The sequence below is a fragment of the Berghia stephanieae genome, chromosome 2, assembly GCF_034508935.2.
Source record: "Berghia stephanieae isolate SIO BIC M18660-M18661 chromosome 2, UCSD_Bste_1.3, whole genome shotgun sequence".
NCBI classification, from domain to species: Eukaryota; Metazoa; Mollusca; class Gastropoda; order Nudibranchia; family Aeolidiidae; genus Berghia; species Berghia stephanieae.
Genome location: NC_088361.1, coordinates 86,240,812 through 86,260,811, shown reverse-complemented (window position 1 = coordinate 86,260,811; position 20,000 = coordinate 86,240,812). Strand labels below are relative to the sequence as shown.

At 35.5% G+C, this 20,000-nt stretch overlaps 1 protein-coding gene across 10 annotated transcripts in view; it reads left to right on the top strand.

The window, feature by feature from the left end:
• Nucleotides 1–20,000, top strand: part of LOC144965725 (calcitonin gene-related peptide type 1 receptor-like) — a 264,118-nt gene that overhangs the window by 234,177 nt on the left and 9,941 nt on the right. For 7 of the 10 annotated variants that reach the window (XM_078901356.1, XM_078901359.1, XM_078901357.1 and 4 more), the window contains 2 exons: nt 12,946–13,081; nt 17,807–17,875. In XM_078901356.1, coding sequence (XP_078757482.1) covers nt 12,946–13,081; nt 17,807–17,875 — 205 coding nt within the window. The remainder of the gene's footprint in view (nt 1–12,945; nt 13,082–17,806; nt 17,876–20,000) is intronic. The other 3 variants (XM_078901363.1, XM_078901362.1, XM_078901364.1) reach the window with 1 other exon arrangement.

The following is a 20,000-nucleotide window of genomic DNA, read 5'->3' as shown; positions in this document are numbered from 1 at the left end:
TTTATGCATCTTAACAACGCCACTACCACATTATCTCATTCGTCTGTAGTTTTTAATTCATCATGTGTTGTTGATGAAGGGGAAACCCGAAACGTCCATTTTATCTGTTTTCGTATATTAAACTGAAGCTTACATTCAATTTCACAGTTTTAATTTATTTATTTATTTCAATTCTGAATATAAAAAAGCAAGAACAATTCAAAAAATAATTCTATGTGATGAAACCACGTAAAGAAGGCATAGCAACATAAATATTTTCGGCAATTTAAAAACGTATGTTTATAAATATAATTTAAGAAGTGTCACACTTTGTGACACAGCAGTATGATTTCCGGTTATCAAGATGGCGGACGTCTTCTTTTCAATACTGTTTTGTTATGGAATTTGATGTATTTTACGTTGCAAAGATGAGGATCAGGAGATGAGAGTTTGTTTAATATATTCATTTTCGTATTTGTTTTCTATAGTCATATTCGTTTCAACTTTAAAAACGTCCATATAAGTGTATTGATTGATTTTCATTGCATATCTAACGGTTGCGTTTTTTTTTTTTGTTTTTTTTCAATGTCATAATCACATCAAATTACGTCATCCCAATTTGGGCAAGATGCCGAAAGGACGCAAAAAAAGAAACTCGGATAATTTCGAAAATATCCCTTCCCCCCAATCTACCCCTTCTAAAGAGCTCGACAACCAAGACTTACTTCAAACGTTACAAAATACCATAAAAAACGAAATGAAAGACCTCAAAGACCTAATTATCCAACTAAGACAAGAAAACATGGAATTAAAACATGAATTACAACAAAATAAAGATGAAATAATGGAAATGAAAATGATCAACATAAATCTAAAAAAACAAGTTGAAATGACCGAAAAACGAAACAACGAATTAGAAACCTATTCGAGGAGAAATTCCCTCCGCATTTTTGGAATCCAAGAAAAAACAAACGAAACCACCGATGACTGCCTCTTACTCGTTCTGGATTTATTAAATAGATTAGAAACTCAAATTGACATCACCGGAATTGACACTTTACACCGTACTGGGAGAACGAAAACAAATCGACCCAGGCCAATAATTATCAAATTTGTCAGGCGATTGGATCGTGATATGGTGCTCAAGGCCAGAAAAAAGTTAAAAGGCTCGGGCATTTCAATATTTGAAGACTTAACGCAGAAGAATTTCAATCTGCTCAAAGCAGCAAAAAATGACGAAAGGATTGACTCGGCATGGTCAATGAACGGACAAGTCATGGCAGTAACCATCTATGGTGTGAGACTGAGGTTGGATCCAGACAGTCCCCTCGATGCCCAAATACAATCAACTGGCGCCGACACGCCCAGCCCTCGAATTCGTACAATTAAACAGACTGAAGACCAAATGTGCATCACGTCGACAACCCCTCTACCATCACAACGCCAGATAGACCATCACCAAACCCAACGCAAAACCTATTACAGTCCCGGGGGAAGAGAATTTCATTCAAGACGCCTTAAATCGACACGACAAAACTCCGACCAATGACTTATCACAGACCTGTCTGGAACACCTGATAGTGACACCTCAACAAATGTGCCTTTTCATCTTCCTTTGTCAAATTATGATTTTGTTGTATTATATTCTAATGTCGATAGCTTGCTTAACAAACGATCAGAATTAACATGTATGATACAGAAACATAATCCCATAATAATATGTCTTACTGAAATTATGCCAAAAATTAAACTTGAGATTGATTTAGAAATTGAATTTTTTATCGATGGGTATAACTTATTTTTGAATGATTACCCAAGTCGGGGTGTTGCTATCTATGTTTTGGATTGTGTTAATGCCAATATATTCTCTTTTGATCATCCTATAATTAGTGAAAGTGTATGGTGTGATTTTGAATATAATAATTTACACATACTTGTAGGAAATATATATAGGTCTCATAATTCAGACAAATTAACTTTCATTAGGGATATAAAAGAAACCTTACAGTCAGTAGGTAGAATGAAATTTGATTGCGTGATCATTGTCGGAGATTATAATTTTCCTAACATTAAATGGACAGAACCATGTCTAACTTTTCCCGACTATCTATTTGTCGAGGCAATTAGGGATGCTTTCTTTATTCAGCTGGTGACACAGGCTACGAGACACCGACTGAACCAAACTAGTAATATACTCGACTTGGTAATATGTAACGATGATTATTGGATTAATAACATTGACCATTTGCCTTCGGTGGGTAAAAGTGATCATGACTCACTTCTTATATCGTTAAATCTTCCATCCGCCAAACATCCTTCACATGTTTATTTTGATTATTTCAAAGGTAATTACAACTCTTGTAGAGAAGACTTAAATGCCGTGAATTGGGATACTCTTGAAGGCTACGGTGTGAATGAAGCGTGGTTGTTTTTTAAAAACAAACTAAAATGTATAGAATCTAAACACATTCCATTAAGATGTAACAAAAAATATAGTTCTAATAAACCATTGTGGTTGACAAAAAACGTTAAACGTACAATTAATAAGAAACATAAATTGTATAAGAAATTCAAAAAGTATCCTACAACAGATAATTTTCATAATTATGTCAAGGTTAGAAATAATACCAAACACACGATTCAAAATGCTGTGAAAACGTATGAATGTACATTGGCACACGAATGTAAGAGTAGTCCGAAAGGCTTTTGGAGATACGTAAACAGAAAGTTGAAAAGAAAACCAGGTGTTAGTGTTTTACTGAAAGATGATGGTACCAAGGTTACTTCGGATATAGATATAGCTAATGTTTTAAATAATTATTTTTCATCTGTGTTTGTTCAAGAAGACACTACAAATATACCAACGTTCAATGTTACAAATCAATTAAACGTCCCCGATTTTTATATTACACAAGAAGACATACTTGCAAAATTGTTGAATTTAGACGTGACTAAAAGCATGGGACCCGATTCCCTTAATCCCCGTTTACTGAAAGAAGTGGCCTTTGAAATATCACAGCCGCTATCAACAATATATAATAAGTCTCTTGAATCTGGTACCTTACCCATTGAATGGAAACAAGCCAATGTTACTGCCATTCATAAAAAGGGAAGCAAACTAGATGCTGCAAACTATAGGCCCATCAGCTTAACATGCATACTCTGTAAGGTTATGGAGTCTATCTTGAAAGACCGAATAATGGACTTTCTTGAAAGTCATACGATGCTAAACGATAACCAGCATGGTTTTAGATCAAAGAGATCATGCATTACTCAACTTTTACAGGTGATGGAGGATTTTACCAAGTTAATTGATCGTGATCAATGCATTGATGTTGTTTATCTTGATTTCCGCAAGGCTTTTGATTCTGTACCTCATGAGAGATTATTCATTAAACTAAAAACATATGGATTTAAAGGGAATATCTTTAACTGGATTAAAGACTTTCTTAATAATCGAATACAAAGGGTCATTGTCAATGGTGTGGGGTCGGATTTTAAGAATGTAATTAGCGGTGTACCCCAAGGAAGCGTATTGGGACCACTTTTATTTCTTTTATATATAAATGATTTACCATGTGGCATAAATTCAGCCTGCAAACTGTTTGCAGACGATACAAAGATCTATAGTACAACTGAACATCATAACATTCTACAAAATGATATATTTTCACTTTTCAAATGGTCTACAACATGGCATTTGGATTTTAATGTTTCGAAATGTAAAGTATTACATATAGGAAAAAATAATCCATGTCATAATTATTTTACCGATACTTCTATGTCAAATCTACTTTCCGTTGTGCCTTATGAAAAGGATGTGGGAGTTACTTTTGATTCACATTTGAATTTTGATTTACATATTGATAATTGTGTAAGCCGTGCAAACAAAATGATGGGAATAATATATAGAACCTTTATAAGTCTGGATAAAACCACATTTTTATATTTGTATAAATCGCTCGTTCGACCAATTCTAGAATACGGAAATTGCATCTGGAGCCCATTATATAAAAGACAATCTATTAGTATTGAAAGTGTACAGAGGAGAGCTACCAAAAAAATTTATGCAATACAGTATTTATCTTATAAGGAAAGGTTAGAATTTCTTGACTTACCCAGTTTGAAATATAGAAGAATTCGTGGGGATTTAATTCAGGTTTATAGATTGGTACATGGTCTGGATAGGATAGACTTTTCTGATTTTTTTTCATATTCTAATATTACTTTTACTAGAGGGGACAAGTTTAAGATTTTTGTCTCTAGATGCAAAACAAACATAAGACAAAACTGGTTCGGTATTCGTATTGTTCAGAAATGGAACAGTTTGAAATTTGAAACAAAGAATGCAAAATCTATGGATTATTTCAAGGTGTTAGTAGACAGGGAATTATATGATGGGAGATTTATATATGACGAATAATACTTGTTTGCTCTGCTGTTGACATGGCTTTCAATCTTGTATGTATATATTATGCATTATTATATTATTATGGTTATCTTCTATACGCGTGTGTATGTGTGTGTGTGTGTGTGTGTGTGTGTGGTTGTGTGTGCGCTTTGCATGTCAAGGTTAAAGATATATGTTTGTACACCACATGAGTACATTTAAGTTGAAATACTATCTTTACCACGTGTATCGTTATTGTAATATTTAATCAATAGATTTATGGCATTACTAATTAATATTAAGGGCATTCAAAGGATCTTATCCTATTTTGCCCTATACCACATGTTATGTTATGTTAGTAACGTGTCTAAAACCGGTCGCACATCTATTCGGTAACTTGTGGGATCAATTATCTTTATCGTTATTTATTTCGGGAATTCTCAATGAAAATATTTATAAGTTAGTCCTTCTGAGCCACTTGGACTCATTGTTAAACAAATTAAGTCCTTTAGAGCCTTGTAGCCAATGGTGCAGGAGTTATTCCGGTTTCAATAGCGTGAAGCGGACAATTAACGTATTTGTTTGAAAACCTTTGAACGGGACGCTAGTCTGTAGTCTATCGCAGATTACTATCCCAGCTTGACAGGTACCCTTTTACACCTGAATGGAGTGAGTGATTGGAGTAAATTTTCTTGCTCTAGAAAGTACAAGTTGGCTTCGGTCGGAATCGAACACAGAACCTCTGAGTCCAGAGTACAACGCGCTAACCATAGGCCATCTTGCCTCCTAAGCTTATAAATCCGGAACTTATCCATGTTTCTGTGGCGTTGAGCAGACAGATAACAGTTTAAAATTTAAAATAATAAAATTCATTTTTTCATCCCATAGGGGAAATTTTTCTCGAGGATCTATTCCAAGGTAAGACTGGAATAACCCGGGCGTCAGCCGCAATGCAGCGCCGCAAATTTAGCTAGGACAAGGTATAACCAGGCGTCAGCCGCAGTGCAGCGCCGCAAATTGAGCTAGGCGAGGTGACTTAATCAACTGATGCCTTTCAGGTACGAAGCATGCTGACTTTCTATTATCCTCTTGAATGATGCTAGTCCGTCAAAGATTACTTTCATCAGCGAACTGGTAAAATGAGGTGAATCCAAGAAAGTCATTTTAAGATAAGATCGGAGATCACCATAGAGTCTACGGAATTGACCCTTGAGCAATCTTTGGGTCATTAAAGGATGCACCCAATATTGTTTTCTCTTTCAATTTGTCTTTTTTTTCCACGTGGTAAAGCACAGAAATATGCAACCTCTATTTCATCCATTACTAGTAGAAGTAGTAGTAGTAGTAGTAGTAGTAGTAGTAGTAGTAGTAGTAGTAGTAGTAGTAGTAGTAGTAGTAGTAGTAGTAGTCGTGGTAGTGGTAGTGGTAGTGGTAGTGGTAGTAGTAGTAGTAGTAGTAGTAGTAGTAGTAGTAGTAGTAGTAGTAGTAGTAGTAGTAGTAGTAGTCGTAGTCGTGGTAGTGGTAGTGATAGTAGTAGTAGTAGTAGTAGTAGTAGTAGTAGTAGTAGTAGTAGTAGTAGTAGTAGTAGTAGTAGTCGTAGTCGTGGTAGTGGTAGTGGTAGTGGTAGTAGTAGTAGTAGTAGTAGTAGTAGTAGTAGTAGTAGTAGTAGTAGTAGTAGTAGTCGTAGTCGTAGTCGTGGTATTGGTAGTGGTAGTAGTAGCAGTAGCAATAATATTACTTTTGCTATAAGAATATTTCATGATTATATAAATCTTATGTAAACAAATCCCATTGTACAGTGTAAAAAAATCATTGTCGTCATGTCGTATCTTATGTTGATTCATAAAATGTGAATTATTACAGTTGCAATTGCCTACAAAAAAACTTTTGAGTCTTGTAAAAAAAAAAAAATAATGCATTCGCGCAGGTGTGTCCTGGGACAGTCCTGTCCTAGTGCGGAACCCCTTTTGAATAGAAGTTTTCTCCATTGGGACAGGACAAATTTGTCCCGGGACAGTTTTGTCCTAGTGCGGAAGGAGGGTAAGGACCACGGTCCTACGGTCCCTGGGAAATGAAAACCGCAAGGACCGGTCCTAGGACCGGCGGTCCTTTTCGACATTGAACATTCCTGAGAGACCGTTTTGACCTTTGGGACCATGGGATCGTTCATTCTTGAACCGTTAAAGACCGCTACACGATGAAAACCGTGGTCTACAGGAGTAAAACACACGGAGTAGTCACACTCATTTCAAATTGTAACCTAATTAGAGAAGAGGGGTGATGCCTTCTTTATTTGCTCACAGTACTTCATTGTTACTTCGATAATTTAGCGTGAATAAAATTTGAAATTTATCCCCGTTAACGGAGATAATGGAATCACCCAAGGCGTTGATCGAGTTGTTCGTGGCGTTTATACACACACGCAACTCCTACCCCCCCCCCCCCCACCCCCCACCCCCCCCCCCACACACACACACATGAAAGGGCAGCGAGCATTGAAGAGTAAGAGAGAGACGTGAAGTTATAATAAGAGGGGGTGGATGCGGTAATAAGTAATAAGTAATAAGTGGGGTCGATGGTGACTTTTCGCCAGATCTAACAAACCCAGCTACCCATTCACTGCTGAGTAGACAGGGATTCAGAAAAAACTCGACTGCACCCGGAATCGATCTCTGGCCCTTTGCGTATAAAGAGAGTGCTCTATCAACTGAGCTATCGGGGTCCCCAAATATTCTATTGGACCTTTTAAAAATACAGACGTTATAACTGGTTTTTTTTGGACGGAAGAAACTAATGAAACTCATATTACTTGATTAGTTAAAACACCAAACGAAATTTTAATATTATTGTATTATTTTAAATGACAACAATGCGATAGAAAGGAGTGGCGACAAGAGATGGACAAAAGAAAACAAAAAATCAGACTTGCAACTTGCTAGGTTCGACACACACACACACACACACACACACACACACATCTTTAGTAGTCACATACATTTCAAACAATAACCCATTAGAGAAGAGGGGTCATGCCTTCATCATAGATCATTGTCATTGCGATCATTATGGTGTAGTAAATTTTGAAATTTACCCCGTATAATGGAATCGTCCAAGGCGTGCGCCTCCTGTTCCCCCATCTCACACACGAAAGGGCGGTTTGCGGAGTGGAGGGAGGTGGTCGTCTGCCTCTATGGTCGTCTGTGTCGTTTAGTGTATGGCAAAGGGGGGTGGGTGCGATTAATTAAGTGGGATGGGTGGTGATTGGTGGAAGATAGGCAAAGGACCGAGGCAACGAATCGCTGGGGAAGTAGTATGGCGCGAGACCGTTGAAAGGTGATAAGAAGTGAGGACCGCCGGCGGTCTTCCTCTTTGGGACTGGACCACGGTTCACAGCTAAAAGACCGTGGGACCGGTCCTCGGTCCGGTCCTCAGCGCGGCACTACTAGCCTGGGTTAAATCTGCCTACACCCACATGGAAGTGAATAGATGACTGGGTCAGTTAAAATTGTCTTACATGTTTTAATTGGGATTTATTTTTTTATTTTTTTTAAAACCCAAAACGTTCCGTGTTTGGTATTCTGTTCTTTTTTTTTTTTTTTTTAGCTGCTATATTCACTTTTGTCTATACCATTCTCACCCATATATCCAACTTGTTTTTGGTCAGAAATCTCGTTGTGCAATAGTCTCACTCTGTTATTTTTTTTTTTAGTTTAAAATTGAGCTTTATATAGCGCAATATCCACTAAATGTGCTCAAAGCGCTTTACAAGGGGTCCCTGGTCAACAGCAACATTTAACATGTAGGACGGGACATTACGCCTGTTAGGCGTATTTACAATTTTACGGACAAAGACAACGCTGTTAACGGCCAGGTACTCAGTTTACACCTGAGTACGGTGAGAGAATGTGAATAAAGAGCCTTTTCCAAGGACTCAACTATGCGCCGAGCGCGAGGTCGAACCCAGGACCTTCCGATCCGAAAGCGAGTGTCATACCACAAGACTACATAGCAGCACAAAAATTTCAAAAATTTGGTTGGTAAAAATCATTAATTAAATGGGAACAAAACAACAGTGCTGCGGCTTATGATTAAGATAATGATTATAATTATACCATTACACCATCATTCATTGTGTGCGTTTCACTCACTGAGCGCTGATGATGAATCGATCCTGCTGAGACTATCATTGAGACAACAATAATTACAAAAGCCTCTTTGCGGATTTTCCCGAATCAATCAACTCGACGTGAATGCAATATGATCGCTGGCAATGGCTATTCGAATTCATCATTAACGTGAAAGTTAAAATAAATAGGGAAGTTCCCGATAGCTCAGTTGGTGGAGTGGAGCGCGTACTCGCTCACACGCATAGGGGGCCAAGCTCGATCCCGAGTGAAGTCGAGATTTATTCTTTCTGATTTCCCTGTCCACCGAGCAGTGGTTGGGAAGATGGGTCTGTTAGATCTCTCGGAAGATTACCGTCCTATCCAAGGGTAGCAAGCAATAGCTATTGCACGTTTCACGCTATAGCAACCGGATAAACTCCGGCTCCTTGGACCTAAAAATTGCTTTGAAGGACTACTACTACTTTATAGTAAATTGATTGATAAAGAACGCAAATACATAGATTTTTAAAGATAATCATAAAGGCCCATAGAGCACCCATGAAAACGGGGTTTATCCCGTTTTCTATAGCATTCAAAACAACTCTTATTACTTGTTACCCATTTGATAGGACGCTAGTCAATAGCAAATGACTTTCCGCCGGCTCTTATAGACCCAACTATCCGATCACCGCTAATTGGCCAGGGGGGGGGGGGGGGGGGGGGGTGAGAGGTTCAGAAAACAGACTTCACAGCTGCAACCTGGAACGTAAATGCATGAATTTGAAGAACTTATTTTCAGCGGCTATTTTTCCACCCAACTGAATGAAGCTGCCTATAATCCTTTCAGACTTAACAATGATATTATATATATATATATATATATATATATATATATATATATATATATATATATATATATATATATATATATATATATATATATATATTTATATATATATATATATAATTTACTTACTATTAACTCTTACAGATCTGTTTCATGCCTTTTAATTTGGGCCATCTACGGGGATAATATAAGACCACCGTGTATTCCTTTATTAAATATTTCAAATTCAAAATACACTTTTCTGTCAAATTTTGAGGTGTAACACTAAATCAAACAAATTAATTTCAAGTGTCAGAACGGATTTCTGAGGACATTGTACTATTAAACAGCTCATCATGTCCACCAAACTGCGAAAAACTCTGACAAAAGAAAACTTTGTCAATTTTAATTTTGGCCAGAAAACTTCAAATTATTCGAATGTCAGCTGATAAGGATGACGCCTAGTAAATACAAATACTCTTGTATTGAAATTTCAAAACAATTTTCACAAGTTGGGATCGATATTTGAGGTTTAAATGTTCCGGCATGAAAAAAAAGTGTTTTTGACAAGGTATAACAGTATAGATAGTCACCTCGGAATTTCTGAAATACAAGGAAATAATAATACGATGTCAGTGTGCGTTGTTCTAAATCCAATCTGGCGATTACTTGACATAATAATGATATCAATATGACAAATTATCCACGCGTGTTATTAATGAAGTCTGGGTATTTTTATACCAGTAAATGGCAAGCTGGTGATTTTTCAGTTGGGATCAGAATTGTCACCAATTTGGCGTTTTTAATGCCAAATTCTGAAAACTTGGCCATTTTTAGATCGCTTTGGCATGGCAAAAAATTTGTCATTTTAATTCTATTGTTGTCATTAATAAATTCTTGAAATCTTTTTAAATAATTTTAATTCCCATTTTTTTTTTTTTTGGAGGTGGCATTTATAAAAATCACTTGATTTCTCCAGTTTTATAGAGATGTGAACAGGTGTATATGAAAGGTGCTAGACAAAGTAAGAAAGAAAAATACAAGGAAAAAACAAAAACAAAACAAAAACATCCCAAGAGGACTGATTTTTTTGGGATGGTTTTTTTTCTTGTATTTATCTTTCTTGCTTTGTCTGGCACCTTACATACACACTTGTTCAGATCTTTATCTTGCACCAGTACCTGCTCATTGATTTCACCAGTTTTATAGACGAATCAACACTGGTTTAACAAAATATACAAATTTTAACCCATAAATTGTTAAAACAAGATGAGTATTCAAATTTATTTAATCAATATTAACTCATGCCTGTGGGATAAGACAATTAAGAATTATTTCCACTTTATTTGTGCATTTCAGCAGTGTAAATGATTGGCACTTTTTCAGACCAATTAGCATTATATTCTTTGACTGGTTTGGTATTGTTTTACGACATATATCTGGCAATCCTGATTCTGGTCATAGTAGCTGTAGTGTAATGTGTAATTCCATTTGTCTTGAGAGTGACAGACTCATTTGTCAACAATAAATCGCTTTACCGGCATCGGTTGTTTCATGCGGACACCGATCATTGTGGTGGCGATTGTATTAGTAATAGTAATAGGATACAGTGGATGTTATTGTGGGTAGGATGAAGATGATGAAGATGATGATGGCGATGGTAATGATGACAGATGATGATGATGATGATGATGATGATGATGATGATGATGATGACGATGATGATGATGGCGATGGTAATGATGACAGATGATGATGATGATGATGATGATGATGATGATGATGATGATGACGACGATGATGATGATGATGATGATGATGATGATGATGATGATGATGATGATGATGATGATGATGATGATGATGATGATGATGATGGCGATAGTAATGATGATGATGATGATGATGATGATGATGATGATGATGATGATGATGATGACCACGACGCTGCAGAATATATCTCTCCGTGCCCAAATAAAAAGCGTCGAGGAATCCTCTTACGAAGTCCAAAAATGTCTATCGTCTATTATGACAATAGAAATTTAGTTAAAATTTTATTCAATACTTGAATCATAAAATTTGCGATGATCGACTCACCGTCAAGTTTATTGAACGGAGAGCTTTGCTTCTATGATAATAGTTCAAATTGTTTTAAGTATAAAAGTAAGTAATTTCACAAGAGTGCTCGTAATCACAGAATGATTAACTAGTAATTGTCTGACTTCGATACAAGTTGTGAATATCATAAGAGTGCAAATGTTAAGTAGTTGGGCAAATGAAGTCTAAATTTATCCTGGTTTCTATAGCGTGAAAAGGTCAAAGAGTTTTCATATAGGGAATGTGATTAGCGGAAGAGTAGCGTCCCTTGATTGGACGTCACCGGTGGAGAAGTTATTTTTAAACAAACCTACTACAAGCCAAGCGCTCAAATACAAAATTTATTATTCATATTTCTGTACAAAAATGCATAACGTTGATTATGATATGCATTTTTGTACAGAAATATGAATAATAAATTTTGTAATTGGAGCGCTTGGCTTGTAGTTGGTTTGTTTACAAATAACTTCTCCCCCGTGACGTCCAATCAAGGGACGCTACTCTTCCGCTAATCTCATTCCCTATTGAGGTCTTACGTAAAATAGTGCCTGCTCCAATCAGAGACATGTAGCTGGCTCCCATATTATTTTAAAGCGATGTAACGTAATCTTTAACGTTCTCCTTACCTACTGTTTTTCAAGATTTTTACTAAAATGTCATACCGACTCAACATACACATTGAATTTTTAAAAGCAAGTGCATTCTTCACATGATGTGATTGAGTTCTTGTAAATATAACAAATAATTTTTTTCAAACTTTGTGATTTGTAAAAATAATCTGAATAAGGAAAGTGTTGTCTACATTGTAACGGGTGTGACGATTTTCTTATAGTCGATAAGGTTACGGCAAAGTAGAAGAGTCGAAAAAAAATCTCGAATTCACCCGGGATCGATCTAGGTCCCTTTGCGTGTAAAGCTAGTGCCCCATCAAGTGAGGTTTTATGATCCCCAAATGTAACTTAAGTATGAGTATAAGTATTATATTACGGGGAGGGGGGGGGAGGGGGGAGGGGTTCCAATGGCATAGATGGTAGAGCATTCGCTTTACACACAAAGGGACAGAGATCGATTCCGGGTGCAGTCGAGATTTATTTTTCTAACCCCCCCCCCCCCCTCCCACTGTCTTCACCCAGCGGTCATTGGGTAACTGGGTCTGTTAGGTCTGACGGAAAGTACTTTGTGGTAGACTAGCTTCCGATTCAAAGGGTTGCAAGCAATTCTTATTATCCGTTGAACGCTATAGAAACCGGGGAAAAAACTGGATCCATGGGCCCAATGGCCCTAAAAGATGACTTTTCAATATATTATAATCTATTATTTGGGTCTATTCCGACATGTACTTATTTCCAGGTCTGATAACCCAAATTGTTATGAGCCCATTACATTGTTGTAGTGGAAATATTCTCAAACCCACGCCAAATATTGTCAATTTCGACAATGTTAAAGCAAACGCATTATTTCGTTCGGTTACCAGACCTGCAAATATGTGCAAGTAGGTCTTACCTTTGATTTTGTTTTATATTATTTTTGTTGTTTTGTTTCCACAGGCGAGCACTAAAAGCCACGTTTGTACTTATCCCGTTGTTTGGGGTCCAGCTAATCGTCACCATATACCGACTTCCGGCTGGCAAAGCGGGCTCCACAGAATACGAGAGGTTTACTGTATTTGTTTTAAACTCGCAGGTGAGTGAATCGTCAGTCATAAAGGAATTATATATTAACCCTTTACAGGCTGGGTTTGGTCTCTACTCTAACTTGTATTAAACTTTAAGGTTTTCATTAAAATAGCAACAATAGTATCAGTGGGTCAGTGGTATAATGTCTTGTCCCCCCACCTCTCACCAAAATAAATCATAGTCAGTGATCGGATTGATGACAGTGATTGTTGAAAAAGATCTGGTTCCGGCGTTGTTTCCTTTATTAAGGCACTTTACACACGTTATTCCAACTTAACAATGTAAAAAAGAACATAGATTATAGCTAAATAAAATAATAGATAATTAAGCTGGGGATTTTTAAAAAAAGATTTATTTGTATTTTAAATGATTGTGTTGTTCGTAAATTGGCCATATATTCACATTTACAATCACCGGTAAATTCAAAAGCCTGAGAGACATTTCGGGAATTGAGTTCAAGGTCAAGTAAAATTAAGTCAAAGATCAATACATTAGTAGTTGACAGAAAAGAAAGGAAATTAGTTCTACATGGTTAGTAATAATAATAATAATAATAATAATAATAATAATAATAATAATAATAATAATAATAATAATAATAATAATAATAATGATAATGATAATAATAATAATAATAATAATAATAATAATAATAATAATAATAATAATAATAATAATAATAATAATAATGATGATAATAATAATAATAATAATAATAATAATAATAATAATAATAATAATAATAATAATAATAATAATAATAATAACAACAACAACAACAATAATAATAATAATAATAATAATAATAATAATAATAATAATAATAATAATAATAATAATAATAATAATAATAATAATAATAATAATAATAATAATGATATCGTATCGCCTAGAGTGAAATCAATCATTTGATAGAGGTCCATTGAATGGCAAATGAATGCAGGAGGTCGATATTTGAATGATTCCGGTTTTGTTTTTTTTGTTTTCTTGTCTTTCGTTTGTTTTGTTTTTCTCTTTTTTTTTTTTTTTTGGGTGGGAGAAGGGGGGGGGGGGGGTCTGTTTTGGTTTGGGGTTTTTATTCATGTTTGTTGTTGTTACTGTTGTTGTTGTTGTTGTTGTTGTTGTTGTTGTTGTTGTTGTTGTTGTTGTTGTTGTTGTTTTGTATTTATTTTTTTTGGTCTGAAGGTTTTTGTTTTTCTCTTTGATTTCGTTTTTTGTTTGTTTTATACTGGTTTTTGTTTTTTGTTGGTTTTTTTGTTTGTTTTGTTTTCTGATTTATTCTTTTTTCTTTTTTTTTTTTTTTTTTTTTTTGGGGGGGGGGGGTCGTAAAGCCTTATGATTGAAAGTTTTTGGCCAGTCGAGGATCATTTAAATCGATGGATGTTTAAATAATGAATTTACTGGCCAAAATTTTTAGCTATGTGTTTTACCAGTGTACGGGCAGAACAGTATCACAGTGCGGCTATGTGGTCTAGTGGTATGACACTCGCTTTCGGATCGGAAGGTCCTGGGTTCGAGCCTCGCTCGGCGCATAGTTGAGTCCCTGGAAAAGGCTCTTTACTCACATTCTCTCACCGTACTTAGGTGTAAAATGAGTACCTGGCCATTAACAGCGTTGTCTCTGTCCGAAAAATTGTAATATCGCCTAACAGGCGTCATGTCTCGTTCTACATGTTACGTGTTGCTGTTGGTCAGGGACCCCTTGTAAAGTGCTTTGAACACGTTTAGTGGATATTGCGCTATATAAAAGCTCAAGCAAGTAAGTCGGGTTTCATATTATAATGATATTATCTCGGTCAGCGGGTGACCTTTCACCATCCTTCCATGAATCCATGGATTTTTTTTGTTTTTGTTTTGTTTTTTACAATGAAAACGCCCAGTTCTTTCCGATTAGATCAACCATTTTCAGATGGGACATTATTTGTAACCAATTGCGCCAAAACATTATGTCGAAGTGAATCTAATATTTAAAAGTAGATTTTAAGCTTACCATCTATAATTTGATTTCATAATGATAAAAAGTAATCCTTCAGAGCCATTAACTCAATGGAGTCGAAGCCTATCTTTGTTTCTATAGCATGAAACGGACAATAGCAATTGCTTGCTACCCTTTGGATAGGACGCTATTCTATCACAAAGTACTTTCCACCAAATCAAAGAGAGCCAGCAAACCAAGCACTGCTGGGTGGACAGAGGTGTCATAAATAAAATCTCGACTTCTCCCGGGATCGATTTCGTCCATTTTTCGTATGAATTGAGTGCTCTACCAACTGAGCTTTCGTGACCCCACCCCCTCCCTTTCGTGCTGAGACTGAAGTTTCGACACTTCTCCTGAAAATGATAAAGTACTTTTTTATAGGTAATACTTTATTTACATTGTCAATGAACTTATCATGAAGTCTCACGTTTTAGAGTTTTTGCCAAGATGAAGGTCATTTAAAACAAGTGATATTTGAAGGACGTGTTTTCTGGACAATTTTGTAAATACAATGTTTTTCCAGCGTAGCTCAGCGGTACGGTCTTTGCTTCGTACCCGAAAGGTACCTAGTTCGATCACCCGCCGCTGCGCTGTGTGGCCTTGAGCAAGTCACCTCGCCCTAGCTCAATTTGCGGCGCTGCACTGCGCCTGACGCCTGGGTTATTCCAGCCTTTCCTTGGAATAGACCCTAGAGACAAATTACCCATATAGGATGAATTAAGGGAATTTTATTATTTTAATTTTTATAACTGGATATTCTTTTTTTTTTTTAAATAACTTTCCTATTTCTAATCACTACGACTTAAAATTAAATTTCCTTCACGATGGTCATGCCGAAACAATACTAGATAGGCGTTTTGGTTAACTGGAGGGGTTGGGGGTTGGGAGGAAGGGGGGGGGTTGGACACAAATTACACGCCCACGTACACACTTGCCAGAGGCTAGAACGCGATCTTTGAGAGGGATTTTTTTAACTCTATTTTTTTCTTTTTTCTTCTATTCCTTCTTTACGGCTCCATATTTCCTCCTATCTTATTTCACGACCCAATTCACACAGTAGATCAAGAGAGGGGGGAAAAAGACATTCGCAGTTGTTTAATTCTCCCCTTACCATCCATTTTAAAAAGTTTCCCCCCAAAAAAGGCTCACACTCACCTTACATAAAATAGAATTGAATTGTCTTACTCAAACAGAATAGCAACAATTATATTCCATACATCAAACTGAGCTGTACAACAAAATGTCAACCGTTTATAACTGTAATAGAATTGTGTTTTTTATTTGATGACTCGGTTGCATCTTAACGAATGTGACGATTTCTCCAATGTTGGTAAGGAAAGGATTAAATAAAAATAGTACAAAAGAGTAAAAACTGTAACAGAATTATTTTTTTTATTTGGTGATGTAAAAGATAAATCAGAATGTGAAAATCGCTTGTTGCATCTTAACGAATGTGACGATTTTCTTATGGTTAGTAAGGAAAGGGTTTTTTAAAAACAAAACAGTACAAATGAGTAAAAAGAATAATCTAGACACCGATTATACAAAGAGAAAATAATATAATTACGTCATTTTTACAGCAGAGAGCCTACCGTGCTGCAAACCTGAAGAAGAAATCTGAAAAAAAAGTGTTTGAAACAATACCAGATACACCAGAGAAAGAAATACCACAAAAAAAAAGAAACAAATCAGCCTGATTTGATAAGGATAATAATAATTTAGTACTACTTTATTATAACGCAAAATGTTCCAGTCGAGGCAATTTCTCGAAGCTCGAAGAAATAAATAACAATGTGAAATTGAATGTAAGCTTCAATTTAATAGTAAAAAACAGATAAAATGGACGTTTCGGGTTTCCTCTTTATCAACAAAACAGGATTAATGAAACAATACAGACGAATGAGATAATGTGGTAGTGGCGTTGTTCTGGTGTTTTGAAACGATTTTTTACTTATATTTATTCTCTCTGCTTTCCTTGACATTGTTTCATACATACTTTTTCAGATCTTTATCTTACACCAGTACCTGCTCCATAATGTATCACTTTGATATTGTCAATAATAATTGTGAAAAGAGCGTTTGAAAAATTGCCTGGAAAATAGCAATGAAAAATACAAGAAAATTCATTAAGAAAAAAAAACACAGTTTGCTTTATATCAAGACGGGGTGACATTTTTTTAATATTTTTTTTTTTGGGGGGGGGGGGGAATGAGTTGCTCGTATATTGTTCCATTTGTTACATTATCTGCAAGAGATGGAGTGAGTATGAAAGTGCCAGGCAGAAGACAATAGAGAATTTAAATATTTCGCGGCGGTGATGGAGGTTTGAACCCGCGACCTTACTGGTACGACAACTCCGCCTGGCCGGTGAGAGCGTGACTCTACCGTATGATATATCCACGATCCCAAAAAATGATCGTCTCTAACTCAGGTAATTATCCGGCACTGTTTCAAGTAATGAAAAATAATATAACAAAAAACCAAATATATAACTTTTCAGCTCAAAATCATTCTTCAGCCAGTCACGAAAAAAATAATAAAACAATACAATCACTGACGGGATGTTTTAATTATTTTTATTGTTTTTATTTGTATTAAGAAGGGTTTTAAGCCCGAAATGTTTCATAATTAGTTTGTTGGCTTTTTTATTTTTTTTTTAATTTTTTGTTTTGTTGTTGTTTTTATTTGTTGTTTTTTCAGTACATGACTTCTTTTATTGACTTGCATCATTTTTTCCTTTTATTTTTCTTTCAGGGTTTCTTTGTGGCCCTCATCTTTTGCTTTTTCAACGGGGAGGTAAGAGAGGAGAGTACGAAGTACAATGTAATCACTTTATTTTTGATCATGCATGATATTTCACTACCCCCTTCTCCAGTTTATCTTTTCATCCAATCCTGTTTTCCACCTACAAACCAACCCAATCTGATTATCAAATTATTTCTTTCTTTGTGTCCGTGGTCAAGACATGAACGAAAACGTATTTGAAATTTACTGTATCTCTTGGTAGAGCTCTCGCTTCACACGCAAAGGATCTGAGATCGATCCCAAGTGAATTCGAGATAGTTTTTCTGATTACTCCACACCCCTCCCCCCTCTTCCCCATTTCCCTGTCTACCTAACAGTGGTTGAATAGCTGGGTTCTTTTAGATCTGAAGGAAAGTACTTTGCCGTAGACTAGCGTCCTATCCAAAGGATGGCAAGCAACTGTTATTGTCGTGTGACGGTGTAGAAACCGGGATAAAATCTATCTCCGTGGGTCTAATGGCTCTGACGGAAAGCTTTATCTCATAATATAAGAGAGAAGGAAGGGTCTTTTTTAATGCTTAGGATGATGATGTTTGAAGACGTTTGAAACTAAATATAATTGTTTCCTGTTATTTGTCTTTCCCATCTTTTAAAAATTTATCCAAAACTGACATTGCTATCGTGATATTTGTGAAAAGACGAGTTTGTATCATCTGGATGACTGAAAATGTCATTGTTCTTCTTTTTGTATTGTTTTCTGGAAAATGGAAATAACCGTTATTGGGTTTGGCCAGGTAAATTTTCACCCAACGCCTCAAAACGGTAATATATTATTATGTCTGATTAAGATGTTGCAAACTTGACTTGTAAGTAAAAATTAAAAAATTAAAAAGAAAGACTTAAGATAATTTTATGTTTTATTGAGGACAGTGTATTGTTTCTTAAATTAACCCCCCCCCCCCCCCACCCCCAACAACCCACAAGCCAACAAAACAATAACTAATAAATCGAATGATTTATTTAACCTTTAAGCTCAGTTTTCGGCATCTGATTCATCCCAATATAATACCGTTTTGAGGCGATTGGTCACATTTGACCTCAAATAAAATTATTACATTCGCTCTAAACAATAAAATATGTAGGCCTATAATTGGGATATTGTCCTTTGTGGTCTTCTTTAAACAAATAGAATGTAACGGTTTATATTTTTCAGTCTCAATTCAATTGTTTATTCAACATTCTAGATGGTTGTGGGGTTGTTGTTTTTCAAAGCAATTTGACAACTCAAAGGTTAAAACTTTAGATCAATGATATCTCTAAAGTTGGTTATGTCAAATGGATGTAAATAGAGATAATTATACTACGAATATTGACTATGACACGTATTTGGGTATTACTCGTACTCGTAGATATTTGATTCTCAATATTATCAAATTAACATTGAATGTTGTTTATAATATTTTGATAACTTATATTTAGACTATGCATGAAAGTTATACAGAATATTTAAAGGTTTATAGAACTAATTAGCTCTTAAATGCTACGATACGATGCAATACGATACGATAGGATACGGTACGATATATCTCCAAGATTTCAACGGAAGCCATTTTGGGTGTAGTGTTTTGTGATCATTTTTGATTGAGAACACAAATGGCTTGAGAAAACAATGTGTTATAATATGAGTTGCTAATTAATTTGAATAAAGTTTGACCTAGTCTTTAAGTCAAGCAATTTTTTTTTCCATAAGAGTTATTTTCTGGGTAATCTTAGAACGTCTGTAATTTGTGAATCGGTGTAAATTCTAGATATTTGGGCAAAGCAACACGTTTATATTATTTGGTATTGTTTAACGCATAGGACTATAATATTGTTCCCATATGTCACATTGGTCACAATGGAAAATGTGCTCAAAATGACGTAGGTACATGATAAACAGTGTTGAAGAGTTTTTAGAATATCAAACATTACAATAGGTCATTTTATTCAGCTTAACCCATGGGTATGTTTACAACGTCTATAAATAAATCTTCAATTATATTTTAAAATATCCAAATGTTAGACAGCAACAAATCATGTGATCGATGACTCAGTTGGAACAAAACTATAATATGTATTATGATTTGTTTCCCATAATTTCATTTTACAAATATTTCTATTGATTATAACCTGGTTATTTGACAAAATACAATTATTGTTGTTG